Source organism: Myotis daubentonii, chromosome 10, assembly GCF_963259705.1.
Source record: "Myotis daubentonii chromosome 10, mMyoDau2.1, whole genome shotgun sequence".
NCBI classification, from domain to species: Eukaryota; Metazoa; Chordata; class Mammalia; order Chiroptera; family Vespertilionidae; genus Myotis; species Myotis daubentonii.
Window position 1 is genome coordinate 30,034,031 of NC_081849.1, and position 19,912 is coordinate 30,053,942.

General features: G+C 39.9%; 1 protein-coding gene across 2 annotated transcripts in view; it reads right to left on the bottom strand.

The window, feature by feature from the left end:
- Nucleotides 1-19,912, bottom strand: part of DGKI (diacylglycerol kinase iota) — a 396,707-nt gene that overhangs the window by 167,415 nt on the left and 209,380 nt on the right. For both annotated transcript variants that reach the window (XM_059711894.1, XM_059711895.1), the window contains exons 9-12: nt 19,136-19,210; nt 18,543-18,641; nt 10,033-10,115; nt 7,959-8,019 (exon numbers count right to left, since the gene is read on the bottom strand). In XM_059711894.1, the coding sequence (XP_059567877.1) occupies nt 7,959-8,019; nt 10,033-10,115; nt 18,543-18,641; nt 19,136-19,210 (318 nt within the window). The remainder of the gene's footprint in view (nt 1-7,958; nt 8,020-10,032; nt 10,116-18,542; nt 18,642-19,135; nt 19,211-19,912) is intronic.

Consider the following 19,912-nt stretch of genomic DNA (forward strand, 5'->3'; position numbering starts at 1 on the left):
CCCCCTAAATGAAACATTATGGAAACATAATTAGAGCTGGACTTAGTATTTATTATAAGTTTAGGCAGAAAATAGATACTTATGTACTAGAATCATATTCCTGTTTAATCTTTTTCTCAGATTTAGTCTTATTACAGCTATTTAGGAAAATTACCCTAAATTTGAAAAGAGCAAAAGCAAACTTGAATGTCTCACAATGTCATACTAGAGTAGTATTTAACAGGCCTATCTAAGAACTATGTAAGTACAGGTTAACTTGAAGATTTCTGTCCTACAGCGAGACAAATGTTGAGAAGATTACATAAACCAACTTTGACTCAAATTTAGAAAATTATTTTGGTGTAAGCCACATAATCCCTTTCTTCTATTTCTCAAAAAAACAAAAAGAAAAACCCAACAACAACAGCTTTATCATCTTGTTGGTGCCATCATTAAGGCACTAAATACCTTTTAAATTAAATTTATTGGGGTGACATTGGTTAATAAAATATGTAGGTTTCATGCGAACAATTCTATAATACATCATTTGTATATGACACTATAAATACATTTTTATGTATATTCATTCTATATTTATATGAGTCATATATTTTAAATATTTTTTAAAAATGGTACTTTAATAATACATTTATTGCACACTACTACATATAAAGTGCAGAACTAAGCAACTGAAATGAAAGATAAATGAGCTGGGCTAAGATAGATTAGGTAGCAGGCCTGCTCTCAGAGTTCATGATGAACAAAAACAGTGAGCTTTCCATGGGCCGGTCCCTGAGCAAAGTTCTCCAGTGAACTGTCTCATTAAACTTCAAAAGGAGTCCCTGAGATAGATGTAATTTTCATCTCCACTTTGTAGATAAGGAAACTGAGATTTGGAAAGTCCAGTGTCCTACTTCATACCACATCATTTATGTGGTAGCTGGCAATCAAAATTAGGCTTGCCAAACGCCAAAGACCAACCTCTTAGCCTTTCTGGTGCAGGGAACCTTGAAATAAAGAACTAAACCTGGTTCTGGATATGGCCTGGCCGTCCTGTAGACAGTGCATGCACTATTGGAATCTTTGGAGCACTGAAGAAACTTAGAAGTCGCTTATTCAAATTCAGTTAATTTGCAGATTTATTAACAGAGGTGCAGAGAGGTCATGTAATTAGCTGAAGACTAAATAATGAGAAGTGGCCGTCGGAGTCCTATCAGGTCTCCTGACTTCCATCTAAAACCCCTTCTCCTCCGCAATGATTACTTCCCAGGATGTAAAACGGGTCCTCAAACTACGGCCCGCGGGCCACATGCAAATACAAATATTGTATTTGTTCCCGTTTTGGTTTTTTACTTCAAAATAAGATATGTGCAGTGTGCATAGGAGTTTGTTCATAGTTTTTTTTTTTTTTAAACTATAGTCCGGCCCTCCAACGGTCTGAGGGACAGTGAACTGGCCCCCTGTTTAAAAAGTTTGAGGACCCCTGATGTAAAAAATGCCTGTCTATCATGAAGTCTGAAGTTGTGTTAACCTTTCAGAAAGGCATACCCAGTTTGGGGAACTAGAAATTCAGATCCACACAAGTGTGAAGAGTCCCTCCATTCCCCAAGATAGGCAATTTGCTCCTAGACAACTCCTTAGGTCCCAGCACAGCACTTCTATATTTTACAGGCAATACGGACAAGGCTTGCTATTGAATATTGAAGTAAAAGGGGAGGAAAATGCCAGGTGCTAAAATATGACTGGTGACTGATACATATTGTTCCTGTGCAACGAAAAGCATGAACAAAACCCAGTAAAAGGAGGTATCTCCAATTAACTACATAAAGGGGACTTAAAGGGCATTAAAAAGGATGTGAAACTCAGAAATCCCCATAATCAGGGATCGCTGACTGCAGACCCAACAGTCCTGGGTAGAACCAGACTCTCAGAAGAAATGCAAGGGAACTTAGTGGGAATCTAGTTCAATGGGATATTCAGAGAAGGGAAAAGAAGGCAGGCTCTTTAAAACTTCTCTGAGAGATGATCTCTTAGTCCCCCTCTATGGTTTGCACTCACAAGTCAGTCAGTGTCTTTGGGGTAGATTTAAGTTAGAAACTTTTTTCTTATGTTTAGTTGAAATTTGTCTCTCCTTTCTCAGTAAAGAGCATGCTATGACTTCACACTTTCAACATCCCATTTCACTCTAGACACAACAATGAAAAAACAAAACAAAACAAACAACAACAAAAACCTCTTCCAGGGCCAGAAACAAAGAAAACGCAAAGGTGCAAGCAAGAGGAAGCCAGGAGTTTGGCTTCTGTCTGATGATGAGGTGCACCCCCTGCTGGCAGGAGCCTGTGTAGAAACCAGGCTCCCTCTTGGAAATAAGAGGTTGGGATAAGAATGGGTAGAACCACGACCTGAGGCCATAGCCCATAGAAAGCTGTTGGGGCTGGAGGAATAAAGTCTCTGTGTAATAGTGAGCCCAAGTTCCCGCCAGCTCACTGACACCCAAAACACCCTGACATGTCCTCAGGATGAAAAGTAGCCTCAGAGTCCTGAAACCATTCACACTACTAGATAGAGACAGGAAGTGATGCAGAGAAAGGGAAGAACCTGCAAATGAGCCTGCAAAGAACAATTCTAAGTGACGGGAAGAATACTAATACTTCGAGGAGAAAGTTAGGGGATGCATGCACAGCACATTAAATACAAACAATTTGCAAATGACTTTGGAATACGTGTCCTGTAACTTCGTGCAACAGAAAGGTGCTAAAGGATCTCATGGTTCAAGGCTGTCTATTGGAAGCTCTCCCTTCCCAGTAACCAGTAAATCTGCTCCTGTTAGAGGTCCAGACAGAAGATTCCTGGGCAGGGGCTGTGTTTGCTGGGCCTTCACATGTCCCCAAGACGTCTCCACCAGCGTTTCTAGCACCCCTTCAATTCAATGATTCAGTTAATTGTGATACATAGCACTTGGCATGTTTCCCACCACGACTGAAGGAAATTATCCAGATCAGGTGAAATTATGTTCCAGTTTGCAGAGTTCTTTCCTTCCTTTGTGTCAGGAAAAGTGAGACTGAAGGATCTAGAATAGCAGCTACGCCTATGGGCTTTGTCCCTGAGCAGCCCAACGGGCCACTGCAGCAGCAGCCGGCCTGTGCTGCCACCTGCTGCCCATGCTCAGCATTAGCTGTCACTGGATGCTCCCCTAGGGCACTTGGAGCACTGTTTTCATTCTGCAATATGCTAGCATCAGAGGTGGCTCAAGGGTGGAGAGGACAGTGAATTGAAGTCTTTGCACATGCATACATCGCATTTTCTTATATCACAGGCAGGAAAATGGAGGATACGCATATTGGGAAATCAGAGAAGACAGGCAACATTTCTGAACTCTGAAAGATCATTGAAACAGCATTTAACAACTGGGTGTCCCTTACTAACATGTACACTATGCTTCTTCCCTTTGATGTTTTAATTTATATTTGCACTGAAGAGTTTAAAAAGTCACCATGTGTTAAAGGAAATGGTTAAAATCAGCCCTGAAGAAATCAAGATCAGGGCTGAGGTATGAGCTCTTTGAAATAGAAAACTCACTTGTTCACAATGACTACGCCTGAGGTGTACCATGTGCTTCCTCCTGAGAGAGGATGGGCTATATCCCATTACATATGCATGAGGCTGAGGCTGGGGGAGCAGAGGGGCTTGGCACGCTCTGCTAGTCCCTGTCCATTAAAGGAGAATACGATACTTTCTTCCCTGCTGGGGCTGTAAGTCAGGGCAGGGGGATGCCTGCTGTTGACAATGTATCCTCATATCTAGAGAAGCCAACTGAACAAGAAACAAGCATGAAATGGGTGGCTAAAGTCAATTTAATTCCAGGCTTTTGGAAAGACATGAACATAGTTACAGATGGACCTGCTGACCCAGCTCAGCTCATGAAGGTCAGAGCCAGATAGCTAGGGACTATGCCTCACTAAGGAGCCAGCAGAAGAGGAGGGTGCATGTGCCTCAGCGTCTAGGTTCATGTACCCCTCCATATTTAGGCCGGTGACAGCCAAGGAGAGCTGGATGGGTGGCAATGTGGCCCATGAAAGGAGAGAACACGAATTTACCACATGACCGCAGAAATAATACTATTTCTAGTTTATACACATGAAGGCTGGAGGTCATTCTTGAGTCAGCTGAGTTTTCGCTCAGCTTAGAGATCAAAGATGGGACCAGCTCCTTTGCTGCTCTCAGCTATGTGACAACCTCAGGGTATGCAAACCAGGTACGAAGAGGCTAAACTGCAGCCACTGATTGAGCACTAGAATGCGGCTAATCCAAACTGGAGGCATTATAATTATAAAATACAGGCCAGACTCCAAAGACAGAGCAAACTGAACATAAAGTAGCTCATTAATGATTTTCATATTGATTACATTCTGAGATGATAATATGTTGGATATATTAGGTTAAACAAACGGTATTATAGAACTAATTTCACCTGCTTCTTGTTTACCCTTTTTAAGTCCCTTCTAGAAAACTTAATATTTAATACGTGGCTTGCATTATAGTTCTCTTGATCAGCAATGATCGCTGCTATTACAATACTACAGCTGTAAAGAACCTTGGAGACCCAAATGTATCCTTTTGAAGATTTAGAATGTCTCAAAATAAGTTCAGAAACCTGCTCAAGGTCACAGAAATAGTAGCAGAACCTCCTCTTCCACCTCCAAGTGAAACATTGTGAGACCCACCACTCTGCCTCCTTGCATTTGTTAATAACATAAAACTAAACTAATATTGGAGCCTAAGAACTTTTTCCCAAATTCATGCAAGATGTCTAATATTAAGTAATACTTTTTACACTTAAACTAATATGGTTAGTGGGTAATATTCCTCATTGTAATCAGTCAAAAATATTCCATTTCTGACCCCTCCTTGAACCTTGTCACTATACTGACAGAATTCTGACAGCTATAGTGATCGGTATGTCAACTCAAGGTTAAATACCTTACGGCAAATATAAAATTGATGCTCTCAAGAATTATACTTCACTTGCCTAAAGCCAAGAGGTTTTATTCACGCACCCACCAGTTTTTAATATAAACTCTGTCCCTAGTAAAAATTTAAAGTTTCATGTTCTAAACTGATAAAAATTAAAAATACCAATCACATACATTGATAAATATGTCATAAACCCCATATCTTGTTCACCAAAAACTTACTTTAACAAGGTAAAATGAAAGGGATCCTGCTGGGTCTTATATAAGTTACCAAATAAGCAAAATTTTGATTCTGAGACTGGAGTACAGGGGTCATTATTGACAAAAATACTTAGTTCAAAAGTATGCATCAACTCTAGAATAGATATACTGCTTTTATTTTCGGAATGCCTGTTGCAAGGGACTCAAGTGTAAATGTCCAATGCATTTGTGAGTTACATGGAAGGATGTGAAAACTGAAGTTAGGAACATAAATAAGGTCCCTAACATAAAAGTTATATTTAAACCTTGCGGAATATCTGTTAATTATGGTACATTTAAAGAAGAAATGCTAGAAAAGGTAAGATAAGAAAAGTAGGAGAACCGAATAGTCTACAAGTCAAGAAGGATACTAATGACACCATACTGTATTCATAGATATTCAATGCTGTAACTGGATCTGGTTGCGAGGATTCATTAGTAATGTACCAAGTCCCACTCACCATTTTGGGTTTTGTCCCAGACACTCTATTGAAACTCTTTTCTTGAAAACCACCAAATTACTTCCTAGTCTCTAAGTTCAATGATCACTCTCCGGTCTCTCCTTAAAGATAAAACCACACCCTCTTTCTTGAAACTCCTGTTTTGGCTTGTTTTCTTGACAGAAAAGACTACCTTCTACTTCTATCTTCTCATTTTCCTTTCAAATTTTGGCTCCGACTCCATAATTATAGGTATTTCACAAGTGTCTGAACTTGGCTATCTTCTCTCTTTGTCCTTTAGACTTTATAATACTTACCTAATTTCAGAGAATACCTCAATGCCATATAACCTGGAGCACTGCCTCCTACACATGCCTGCTGAGTAGAGGAAAGGAAGAAGAAAGTAGCATGGGGTGGGGGTGGGAGATTCAGTGGGTGATGGGGAAGTTTGAGAGGTGGAGCATCCAGTCAATGGGGAAGCCCAAGATATGAAGATGGAATAGGTAGCTGAAGTGGATCTGAGGTCAGAGTCATTTAAGAAAGAGGAAAAACTATGAATCCAGAACAACAGGCATATCCTCAGCTTGTATGCTGCTGTCACTGAGATTTAGAGGAGAAAAGATGTGAGTGGGATGCTTGAAGCATATAGGAAGGCAAACAGACGCTAAAATAAGGAAGACAACTGCAGTAAAAGGTCACAACCGAGTTTATCCTTTTATTAAAGACTAGAGGCCTGGTGCACAAAATTCATGTATGGGGTGTGGAGGTTTGCGGGGGGTCCTTCAGCCTGGCCTGTACCTTCTCGCAATCCGGGACCCCTCGGGGGATGTCCGACTGCCAGTTTAGGCCCAATCCCTGATTTGTTATTATATATTAATTTAATTAATAATACCTTTTTCTCCACAGAGGATTTGTTTGGATAAAAGTCTTACTAAAGATAGTTGGAAAAATTCCACACGATCATATTTCTAAATACATCTCCCTAAAACACTACAATTGATTGAAATTTAATTTGTATTGTGGGAGAAAAAAATTCCACGGTCAAATAATTTTGGAAAACACTGGGTTAAACAAAGTGAAATTGCCCTGACTGGTTTGGCTCAGTGGATAGAGCGTCGGCCTGCAGACCCAAGGGTCTCAGGTTCAATTCCAGTTAAGGGCATGTACCTTGGTTGCAGGCACATCCCCAGTAGGGGGTGTGCAGGAGGCAGCTGATCAATGTTTCTCTCTCATTGATGTTTCTAACTCTCTATCCCTCTCCCTTCCTCTCTGTAAAAAATCAATAAAATATATATATTTTTTAAAGTGAAATAGGTTTGGAATTTTTTGCTGTAAGACTTAATAATAAATTTTATAAGATAATAATGTGTATTTCAAATCTTGAAAGACTGGTAAACACTATTTTCACACACACACACACACACACACACACACACACACTTTCCTCTCACAAAGTATCTTAAGGGACCAGTGGAATCACTTCTTTTTCCCCAATTTCACTTATTAGTATTTAATGCAAATGCAATGTTGCATTAAGTGCTCATGTGCTATGAGAGATAAAATTAGAAGATTTCATCGCTACTTTGAGAATATTCTAATTAGAGAAATTAGAGAAGAGCCATACATAGTGCATAATAAAAGCCTGGGTTCTATGAGAGCAGACCCCAAATACAGAAGAAAAGACACTGGGCAGCAGAACCTACATGTCATGAATCTCCATTTCTAGCCTTTGCTAAATATATCAGCATAAATAGAGGGCAAATGGAGAAATAGATGAGACACAAAAACAGAGGACAATATAACCATCACATTAAACTTCAGCCCAATTCCACCTCTTCTTAAAAAATGACTACAAATGGAAAAAACAGATAATCTTTAAGGCAAACCAATGTTAGTCAATATTCTAAGTTTTATTTCCACTGGGAAAAAATCACAATAAACCAATTGTGTACACCTAGTTCTCCTTAACCATTGTTACCAAATATTAAGAACAGACTGAAATAGATCAGTTTATATTTTTAAAAGAATTTCATCATCTATAATCTTCATTCTGATGATCTGACCACATCCTTACCTCATGGAACAGAGAAGGATATAGTAGAGTTGAGGAAGTGAAACAATTTAGAAAAATCCCGTTTGAATCCATGAGACTAATAACAGAGTCCCTTCTAATCTTATGGACCACAATTCACATGAGGGAGACACATGTTTCAAGGGGTTGGAAAGACTGTGAGGTGGGAATGAATTTAAGAGAACTGTCATAAGGAAAACCAAAGAAAGATGAAAGAAATAAGGGCGAGAACTGGATTCTATTTTGAGGACCTACCGTTCCATCCCCACCACAGGCCAGAATTCGCAGATTTGGTACTTTCCTATACAACTCAAGCCTGCAGAGGAAATAGAAGAAAAAGTTAACAGAAGAGCACATCACTTGCCATAGCAGAGAGAAAACACATGGCAAAAATGAAGGGTATCCCCTGTAGAAAATGTGTAATCATGACTATAATAAGATCATCAAAACTAGTTACCAAGTAATCACAGGAGGACTGACTCCCAGCAACTGGGTCAGAGGCTGGCAGCAAGCATCGTTTTTAAATAGCCAGCACTGGAAGGGGATTTCAGGATGTCCTAGAGATTCTTACCCCATAATTCCTACTAATGTGTCAGCTCATTATTTTCCTCATTGGTTTGACTTCCTTTCGGTTTATTCTTTTCCCATCATCTCCCCTCTCCTTTCTCAAAGAAAACCATCATTAATTGGCAATCAAAAGGCCTTCTATATCTCCTCCTTATATTTTATTGGATCTATTTATTTTCAAACCTAACCTTCCCACTCTTAATCCTAGGAAACCTGTTCAGAGAGGCGGGGGAGGGTACCCCACTAGCATTACTGTCGCACCCACAGATACATCTACCTCTCACCTCACTCACAGTCAGACCCCGTTTATACACCTCAGTTTAAAGAGGGGAGATTTACTGATTTTTCTTTAGTTTAAATTGGCCTGCTTAAAATTAGATCATTTTGTTTTTCATGTTGGCTCTTAAGAAAATGCAGTGTTACCACCCTGCCTGCTAAAATGTTTGCCTAAGTGAAGCTGTTAATGGCTCCGTTCCAGAAAGTATCAGCTATTTAAATCAAATACTATTTGTTCCTGGAACTACTTCCTGTCTTTCCATGTTCTTTATCCTGATCTATGAAGTGTCCACCTAAAGTCTAAAGTGGTGAAATCTTAAGTAAACATCTAAAAGGGCAAAAGCCAGGTTACCAGATTTGCAAATCCAAATACAGAAAAACATAGAGAAGTCTCATAGTGCCCTCTAGTGGCAAAAATGTTCATAGATTAAGAGAATGTAAGCAGAAATTTTCATATTTAACGTTCTTCTCCATGCTTAAATATACGTAATGTACCCTTTTCCTAAAGGAATATTATTTCTCTAAAAATTAAGCTGATGTGTTTTTAGAGAACAAAATATATTTTATAGCTGTATTATAAAAAACAAAATATCACAACACACCGTGAAGCTGCTGTAAATTTAATCTGGCATCATAACCATACACAGCGTCAAAAGCAAAGGAAAACAAACTTCATTACAGATAGTAGGTCCCTATCAGGTCGCTGGTGTCAGAAGCTGAGGTTTGCCGCTGGTAGTTACTTTCTCACTTAAAAAGAATTAGTATCTCTTAAGTTGTAAGCTTTATCAGATGAAACCCATTCTGTCTTACTAGATGGATTTAAAAAGGGAATCAGAAAGCAGCACAATGTCCCCACTCTTTCCCTCCGCCAACGGGAAGAAATAAGATACACGTCACCTACATCTAGACTTGATTTTCAACACTTCTAACAAAAAACAGTGCGTAAAATTTCTGAGAAGCTCAGAAAAGGGATTGAGCAGAAATTAAAATGTCTCCCCCGACTCTGATGTGAAATCCACAGGTATAATCAATGAATCAATCTCTCCGAGATGGAATGATCTAATTCAAATGTATATGAATGTATTCATAAACAAATATGGCCCCTGCCCACAGGGACGCACTGACATTCCCATTAATGTACACGTCCAAAGTTGCTCATGCATAAACAGAAAAGTGATGGAGCCTCTCCATTCCCAGGCTTGCTCATAATCTACAGTTGCGCATACACACGCAGCAAACACATAAAAAACGCTCACTGAGATAACAACTGTGAAATGTGCTCTGAAGGGAATTAACCCCGCGAAGAGTGCGAGGGGGAACATGAGATAGAGTTTTAAGGGGAGGACAGTACAGATGAGAAGGTAGGTGAGAGACCGTTAGAAAATGTCTCACAAGGCAACCGAATAACGAAGCTTGATGCCAGAGCAGGAAGTCCTTCTCACTTGCCTAAGATAGTATGGACCATGATGGGTATTTCCAGACTTACGCATCTTTCGGCCCTTCCTGAGAAAGATCAAAGACTTGCCGTGGATTCAGGTACCACATGAACATCTGCAGGACTTTGGTTCCCTATAAGAAAAAAAAAAATGACTATAGTGGGAAGAAATTTCCAAATATTAGCTGCTTATTTAAAAAATAAAACCCATTATCTAAAACAATACCTACTTATAAACAAATTAGAGCCATAGTTAAAATCATGGTCTTTGGCCAATGCCCAGATGAGACATCAGCCTACCCGGTGTAACTCCGGCAAGTTCCTTAATTTCGTTAAGCTCAGCTCCCTCCTCTTTAATGTGGAGACAAGGATGCCTAGTTCACAGACTTGTTTCAAGGATAAAATGCCATGCTGTTTGAGGAGCACATTACAGTGTTTCTCATGCAATAAGTGCTCCAGAGATATTATCTATTAGTTTTACCATCATTACTAAATGTATGAAAATCCACGCAGGGAAGATTAGTCAGCTATGTAATTTAACATTAGTTTTTACTTTAATGTGCAGATTGCTATTGTCTTTGCATAATATGAAATATGGGCAGTATCGGCTAAGTATGACTTTATTGAAAAAAATTTTAACTGAAGCAAAAGTATCACAGGCTTCCCGTTACTTAGACTACACATATATACCTTCTCCAGTTAGTGGTATCAAAGCTTATTTGACATTTTTAAATTTCCACGCCTCTAACTCTTTGTCCAAACCAAACATTTCTGTCACACATGAACATTTTGGGAAAGTTTGAAGTGTAAATGTGACATTTATAGAAATGATCATCATGACCAATACAAGGCATTTTAAAGATAATTTCTTGAAGTGAATTGAGTACAGAAGAAATGAGGAATCTTTTTATTAAGCAGCATCCAAAGAGCTTTCAAAATGGGTAAGGTGCCTTACTTAGATCATTATCAACCACAGCAAATAATATTTGATCAGTAGGCAGAGTTTGTTGCTTACAATTATAGTTCCTTCATTAAATATCGTGGTTGCTCTTTCTCAAAATAACCCTAAGTTTTACACCTACTATGCTGTATTTGGGGGTTATCCTAGTATGGTAGAACTAGCACAATATTTGAGTTAAAAAATAACTTGGGTGTTCTAAGTGGGTGAGCATGAGCATTTATAACCCTACAGAAATTCAGCATATAAAGTAGAAGAACAACGTGTACTTTTTAGGGTGATTATGAGAATTAAATGAATCAGTAATAGTTATGTATCTTGCACAGTATGTGGCACAAAATAGGCCTGTTGTAAATGTTAGTCTCTTTCTTTTTTGCTCCCTGCTAATCTATTCAGTAAATACACTTGAGGCTGTGAGAGCTAGAGTGTAGTTGATAATTATCACACTCTTACACCAGTTGTTACAGAGGCCAATGCAGGTCTTTTGTCCCAATTCCATCCAAACCTATAATTTAAAAGTTCTGCTTCATCATGTGCTTGCTATAAATTTAGTAATAACATTTTCCCCTTGATTATTACAACTAATCCTGTAGTTTCATTAAAGGACATAGTTTGCTTCGTGTAAAATTCAGACATAGGTTTAGATACATAATGCCAACTATGTATTTTTCTTTCCACACTGCGCCTTGGTATCAAGTCCGTTGAGGATTATCCCAAGTGAACTTTTCTGTTTAAGAGTCATTTTAATGACAAACCAATTTACAAAAAAATTTCCTAATGACTTGCTAGAAAATTAATTTTTCAGCTTTAGATTCCTAGAGCAATATGAGTTGTAGATGTTAATTACTCTTTTCCACCTATGGCTATGGTCGAGTGCATGTCTCAATTTCAGCTTCTTCTCCTATGCATACAATACTAGGTAATTAATAACTTCTAAGAAATAAAATAATAAAGCATTTAGAGGTTATTTTCTTCACCTAAAATTTCTCTAGAAAGTCTGAGTGATACCATTTCGTTTTTGCTCATTTTCAATTTGTGTTAGTTGGAACACCTAAGTGTCTCCATTTATCCTTTTGAGGAAGGGGTATTAAGGCTGACAAATTTTGAACTGCACACCTCTAGGAGGCGCCATTGAGATTAGAGCCCATTAGAATAATGCCCTCTGCAGTTGTGCTGGAAAAACTTGCATAGCCTTCTTACATTACATTCAGTCATTATATAATTTCTTCTTTCAAAAATAATCTTTCTACAACATCATCAGCAAAAAAATGATGTGTCTGAATGAAAGCATTGCACTGTTTTAAATCAGTCCTGGTGGGTGTGTAGTAAAAAGATCTAACAGACATTAAGTCAGTTCTATTAATTCTGCTATTAACTCTAGGATAACCTACTTTCGGGCTTTAATAGAGGCAATTTATTCAATAGAACGGAATGGTTTGACAAATACTAATTCACCAGGAAAAGATCAATTTAGTGCTTTCTCACTGTCAGTATTAAATATACTAAGTTATTCACACAACTGTCATTCACTAACAAGTCTCAATATGCCAAATGCAAAAGATGTGCAACTTTTGTGCGAGTCTAGTTTTCTCTAAATGAGAAAATAGCTTACAAGTTAATTCCAATACACTCTGGAGAGAGTCCTCATACACAGTTGTAGATGTAATACCTCACTGGCCATAGAACTTTTTAAGATATTGTGATATTGGGTATTTCCCTGGAGTGATAAAAATGTTCTTTCCAGCTCCTGGTGTTGGGGAACAGGGTGGGAGAAGAGAAAACGACTTTCCAGAATATGGGTAGATTGTTTCTGAAGGGAAATTAACAGGTTTCAGCCACTCACCCACTATGTGCGGGGTTCGGTTTTATGTGCGGAAACAGAAAGATGGACTAAACAGAGAAGATCTTTGCCTCAAGAGGAAGTTTTATACGTTATTCATAAATTAAAATACAATGACTTGGGAGTATGGAGCAGCAGTTAAGGATGGGTCAGCTCAAACAGCACATCAATCTTCATGAAAACACTGTCATTCTCAAGTAGGCTGAAACATTGGGATGTTACTCAGGGAGCCTTGTCACGGAGCTATTATCACAGGTGTTATCTTATCTCAGAGTTATTATCATGATCATGGAAAAAACTGTCCACATAATAAGAAAGGCCCAAGGAAAATAAAAGGGAGTGGGAGGAGGAGGTTAAGAAATAAGTACTTGAAACTGGCTTCAAACCACCCCAAAGAAATACCTAATTTACTTCATAAAAACGTATTTGGCTCCTGTGCTGTGCCCACATGGACACCCAAGATCTCAGGAGGAGATCAATATTATCATTAAAGATGGAAAATGCACCTGGCCGGTGTAGCTCAGCGGTTAAGCATTGACCCAGGAACCAAGAGGTCACAGTTCGATACCTCAATCCCCCGCGGGGAGCATGCAGGAGGCAACTAATGGACATTATTTCTCTTCTCTCTCTAAAAATCAATAAAAACATATTTTTAAAAAATATGGTAAATGTGATGGTAGAGATGCCTACTGACCAGTATGAGAGGCCAGAGATACTCTAAGCCTCAATTTTAGGATTAGGCCAGTGGTTCTCAACCTTCCTAATGCCGCGACCCTTTAATACAGTTCCTCATTTTGTGGTGACCCCCAATTTCATTGTTACAAATTGAACATAATTAAAGCATAACGATTAATCACAAAAACAATATGTAATTATATATGTGTTTTTCGATGGTCTTAGGCGACCCCTGTGAAAGGATCGTTGGACCCCCAAAGGGGTCACGACCCACAGGTTGAGAACCACTGGATTAGGCGAAGGCTACCTACATATGATACTTAGACTTTGTCTTGAAAGATGAGTTGAGGAAGAAGTCTTAGGATAAAGACACACCATAGAAAAACTATGCTCCATTCAGTCTTTGAGTCATGAGGCAGGGGTCTCGGGAAACAAAACAGCCTGACTTGTACACTTGGTCATGTACACTAAGGAGCTTGGGCTTTTTTTTAACAAAAGGTAAGAGTCACTGAAATGTTTTAATTGGGGGGGGGGGGGGGGGGTGGACTTACATTTTGATACATTTGTCTGGCTACAGACTAAGGAGCTAGACATCCGGGCTCTAGATCTAACAAAGGGGCTAGATGACTTGGTTTGAGTCTTCTTGGCCACTGCTGTGGACTGAATGTGTTCCTCCAAAATTCACAGGGTGAAATCCTACCGCTCAATCTGATGTATTAGGAGGTGAGGCCTTTGGGAGGTGCTTAGGTCATGAGGGTGGGGCCATCAGAATGGGATTAGTGCCCTTATAGGAGAGACCCCAGAGAGCTCCTTCCTCCCAAATGCCACATGAGGACACAGTAGGAAGACGCTGTCTGTCAACCAGGAAGTGAGTTCTCACCAGACACCAAACTGGCTGGGGCTTTGATCTTGGACTTCCCAGCCTCCAGAACTGTGAGAAATAAATGTTGGTTGTTCATCAGCCACCCAGTCTGTGGTACTTGGCTTCACAGGCTGAACTAACTAAGACAGCTGCCCTCACATTCCCACCAATATTGTGACTTGGGAAAAAAGGGGCTTTCCACAGATTCATTGTTTGGTTGTTTCAATTCCATCTGTTTAGCTGGCTTGACGAGAAGATCTGAGACAGAATTCTGACATGTGCTGTCATTGACTGATTGCCCTTCTGCCCTCTTCCCAGCCTATCCTAAGCTTTAGGAGACTCTAATTTTATCTAAGCATAATGATTCTTGATTTATCCCCAGCTTGAGCATTGCAGAACGTACCATTTTCATTGAGGTTGTTTGAGTATTTAAAAACAGTTTGGGGCTCAAATATTTGAAGTTATTGATATTTTTGTCTCCTCATTCTCCCCACTTTGGTTGACTTATGTAGAAGGGGCAGCCCTGGTCTGTGGGTGGCTCGGTCTGGGGAAGCTTGTCCACAGATGGTGGTGAGAACTTGGTCAGGATCAGCCTGCCCAAAGACTGAACACCCCTTCCTACAAGTTTCCCGGGAGCTCCAATCTAGAGGGGCAACCCATACCACACCCTAACCTGAGGATTTCACATGGAACCGTTTGGAAACCAGGGTCTGGACCCCTCACCTCTCAGGACTGACTAGCTAGAATCACCCTAGTGGTCAGAGCACCTGCTTAACCCTGAACTTACAACCTACATCACTGGAAGATGAGAGCGTGAGGGAGAGATGGTGCAAAAGCAGGAAACATCGAGAGGTATCAGAAGGATCCATACGACTCAGGTAGAAAGATGTTAATGACCCAGAGACACCCAAGAAAAAGAATCCGATTTGAAGTTAACGCAGAGATGAGTGTAAGAGAGAGTGTTCATTTCTGGAGCCCTTGGGTTTCCATGCAGAGGAGGGGACTGTGCGGGAGTAAACTTTATCTTCCCTCTGCCACCGCTTGTGCACAGGACACACACAGGGTGGATACTGTGGCCCTGATTCCACCGCCTGTCCCCTCTGATAGTGCAGATCCCAACAACAACAACAACAACAGTGCTGAAAACTTCTAAATCTTTTTAAAAATACAGCATTTTCTCCACCGTAAGTGTTAGAAAAACAGAAAATTAGGGAGCATTTTCTCAGTCCGTAAGGATTTTGTGTCTTGGCAATTATCAGTTTGGCTCAAAAAAATCACAAAAATGCTATAAAAAAAAAAAGAAAAACTGACAATTATTGTGAAGCATCTGTTTAAAAGACAGAATTGTTTAAAATACATAGAAGTGCTTAATCCCCATATGTGGTCATCTAACTAAGTTCCAACAAAGTGTTAGAAACTTTCTGTCCACACAATTTACTACAGGAAGAAAAAAAGCTGTGGGTATTTTACTTGCCAGAAGATGGCGATATAGTCCAGTTATATAAAGAACAGAAGCCTAAGCCAGTTTTTGGTTTGTTTTTTAAGTTAGAAGCCTAAGCCTCAAGAACAGAAGAGCAAGAGCGGGGAGTGCTTTATACGCAGAGGCAGATGAGTAGAGTAAGTCATGGCTAAAAGGCAAGAATCAGGATTTAACCACAACAACCACGTATTTCTGTATTGACTGCTGTGAGCCCTCGCTGGTCAGTGTGCTCTTAGCAGCAGCAACAGCACCACCTGGGAGCTGGTTGGAAAAGCAGAATTTCAGGGCCACCGGCTGACTCCAAGTCAGCGTCTGCATTTTAACCGGATCCCCAAGCGATTCATATGCACATTCAAGCTTGAGAAGAGGGTCCGTGGCTCTCAACATTGGTTCCACAAGAAAATAAACAGGAGAGTTTATACCAGTCAAGGAATCTTACTCTCACAGCTTCTAATTTAATTAGTAAGACATCACTCGTGTTTTTTTTTTTAAGCTACCTAGGGTATTGTGTAGGGTGGAGAACCTAACCTCTGATTCCCAATTGATAGTTGAATCTACCCTCATCAGCAAAGTTAAGGGGGTGTTATAGCCGAAATTCAGGGAAAGACTAGCCCTAACAGAGGAGTTAGTTCATCTCCAACCAGGACTCTTCCCTACTCACTGCAGTCAGGGGATCAAGCTGTGCCTTCCTCACTGAAGATGAAATCACAAACATACTGTGCTGGAGGTCAGTGTGAATGATTCCAATTGTACATAAGTGATTGGAGTTATTCATAGTTTTATCAACACTTCACATTGTGCTTAGAAACAAGGTTCTTTGTATTTCTTAGGCTTAATACAGAATTCTATTTTAAATAGAAAGTATATAGATATTTAAATTTATGTAATATTCACTTTTACTTGGTTAGCCATACTTCTGAGAATCCCAGCCATTCTAGAAGTAACATCCTTAAGGTAATACATTTACAAGCCAAAATGCATTAAATGACATCATAAGTCTTTTGTCTCTAATAACGGGGCACTTTAAATATTTTTTAATATCTCCCTGAAACGTCAAGTTCCTCAAACACATCTCTACCTCTTTCCCAATAATGCTTTCCTTTCCTGAATGCTCATCAATAACAAAGCCACTGTTAGATGATCTGCTGTACAATCTTGATGCTTTACTTCCCTTTATGGATTCCATTCATCCATCTGTCCATCCACATGTCATCCACTAGTCCATCTGTCCCCCCACCCACTCACCAACCATCCATGCATTCATCTATTAGCCATCCATCCACCCATCCACTCACCAATCCATCTTTCCAAGTTATGCTTACGTTTATGTGAATAGCTTCCTGATTTACACATTCTCAATGGATCAAATTAATTCCTTAAAGATGCTTTCATCATATTACTCTTTTGTTCAAATTTAAAAAATATTTTAAATTAAAAAAAAAAACTATTCCCTGGTACACATCCAAAATCCTCAGCCAAGTTTTAAGACACTGGTCCTGGCTCATTCTAATCTCTACCTAACACATTTTAATAATATGCATGCTCCACTCACCATACAGTCCTCAAAACAAATCATTTTATCACAACATCCATTCTTCCATTAATATTGTTTATTCTTGTATAATTATTGTTCACTAGTATATACCATATACTAGAAATCATAGGTTCAAAGGTACAGCCCCTGGTATTTATTATGAAGCCTGTACTTTCAATGTATAAACCTACAGAGAATGCTTATGTTGCAACTGACAGAGTGCCCAGGGCTACAGGGGCATAATGCACAGCACAGTCAAGTCTGAGAAGGGGATCAGAAAGGTGCTCTTGAGCCTTAGAGGATAAACAGGGATTTGCCACAGTAAAAAGAGGAGCAGGGCACTGTTACAGCTCTCTCCCCTCTGCCTAACTAAGTATGTCCATCTTTTGTTTCAGCTGCTTCCATGACACCATTTCCTTATCACTCCCAAGTCACTGCTTGTCTCTAAAACCTGTAGCACTTGTAGTCTGATCCACTCAATTTAGAACTCACATGTAATTAATGTTGTCTGAATTATTCTTCCCATTGCCCCTTTTATGTCATTAACAGACAAGATGTCCTTAGGAAATTCACTTAAGCTTCCTTGAGCTCTTTCGTAATTAGTGAAATAGGAAGCAACATCAGATCATCTCTGAAGTCCCTGCCATTAATTATTTATACAGAGCGGGCTCCCTCTTTACTGGACTCAAAGGCAGGGAACACCTGTGAGCGTGTGTATGCCCTAGAAACAACGCTGAACATGATTTCCGGAGTGCATTTTACACAATGGCTGCCATCATGAAACATAGTGGGCATGTGGTGCTCAGGTGGCCAAAATCATGGAGCCAACCACATTAGCTTTGTTTAATGCCCCAACCTTGTCCCTGAGAAAGTGGTTGTCTTCTAATGCTAGGGGCCCTAGGTGGTGTTCTTTTACCCCAGTGGTGCTCAACCTTCCTAATGCCGCGACCCTTTAATACAGTTCCTCATGTTGTGGTGACCCCCAATTTCATTGTTGCAAATTGAACATAATTAAAGCATAGTGATTAATCACAAAAACAATATGCAATTATATATGTGTTTTCTGATGGTCTTAGGCGACCCCTGTGAAAGGGTCATTGGACCCCCCCAAAGGGGTCGCGACCCACAGGTTGAGAACCGCTGCGGTATTGGGAATTGTGTTTTCAAGAAAGCATTGCAGCTTCCAAGTTAAACTCATCAACAATGACTCACCTGGTTGCCTCCACTCTTGGGGTTCACAAACACAAGCAAAGGTTTCATGAGAGGAGAAGAGATAGGTTTTATCACAAAAGGACGACCTTTGTTTTCCTGCTGAAGGAAGAAAACAGCACAACTAAGATGCACATCCATGACTTGACAGGCAGCCCCAAAGCAATTGGAGTGAGAAACCGCCAGCACCACCCCAACCCTTGCAAAAAAAAACCCAAACAAAACAAACAGAAAAAACCCCACAAGGTACAACTTGTTTCATAGGGTTTACTCTTAATAGGACACTCTGTGTAAAGCTTAGAAGAAAGTTTCTCAAGGTATAATTTGCTGAGAATTGAGCCATGCTTTTGGTTTTATTCTGTATACCCTAAGCATTCTGGAAGTGTTAGCTCTTTATCATCTTTAGGATAACACTTCCATGGACAAGTGCAGACGCTCTGTGAAGTGGCAGAGGTTATATTTTTTAAAATACTAAGAATTCCACATGTTAGAGTACAGTGAAGGAGAAAAGAGTGGGAGGCATATCAAAACAACAAGCTTGAGCAGGCTATGGAAAGAGGATGGATTTCATTGGACCATGGTCCTGAAACACTTACTTCAGTTCCCCTTTTACTGGCTTTTCTTTTAAAGCTCGTTCTCTTCTTCTTACGATTGGAAGCCTTCAGCGAGTTCTGTGAGGAGAGAAGGGAAGACCTGAGCTCGGGGCAGACAGCCCCCGAGCTTTCCCATGCAGAACCATGTAGAAGGTGACGGCAGCACATGCTGTTGGATTGCATGCTTCTCATGCTTTGACACTTCCAAGCCACTGTGCATGGGTAAGCCACAGACAGAAATCAGTCGAGTGCTTCAGAGTGAGCAACTGACTCCCCACCACACGGAGAGGCAGGGAGTTAGAACCCTGGAGGCTCTCATGGACTCACATAACAACACATGTTATACCTGCCAACCCTCCCAGTAAAAATGGAAGAATCCCAAATTCTCTGAGGGGCTCCAGTCTCCCGCCCAACCAGGTCCGTCTCCCGCCCAACCAAGTTCAAGTTCAACTCCTGGTATGGAGATCACCTATGTGGAAATGTAAAAAAGGAGGCTATTTTTCATGTTTTTCTTTTTCCTCTGTTTACTTTGTTCTGGGTAATGTTTCTTTTAAGTAATGGTCATAACTTACTCATCTATAATGGAACTTTATGATCCAACTATCCTATCAGCACTGATGGCTGGGTTTTAAAATGCAGAGATAAGACTCACCCTTAAGTTAGTAAAGTAGCAGTCATTATTCTTTCTTTCTTTAAAGACCCATTAGTTTAGAAAAGTCTTCCCTCTCCTGGAGCCTTGATTTTTTTTCTTCTCACAAAAGTGCCTCCAACTTGTTGAAA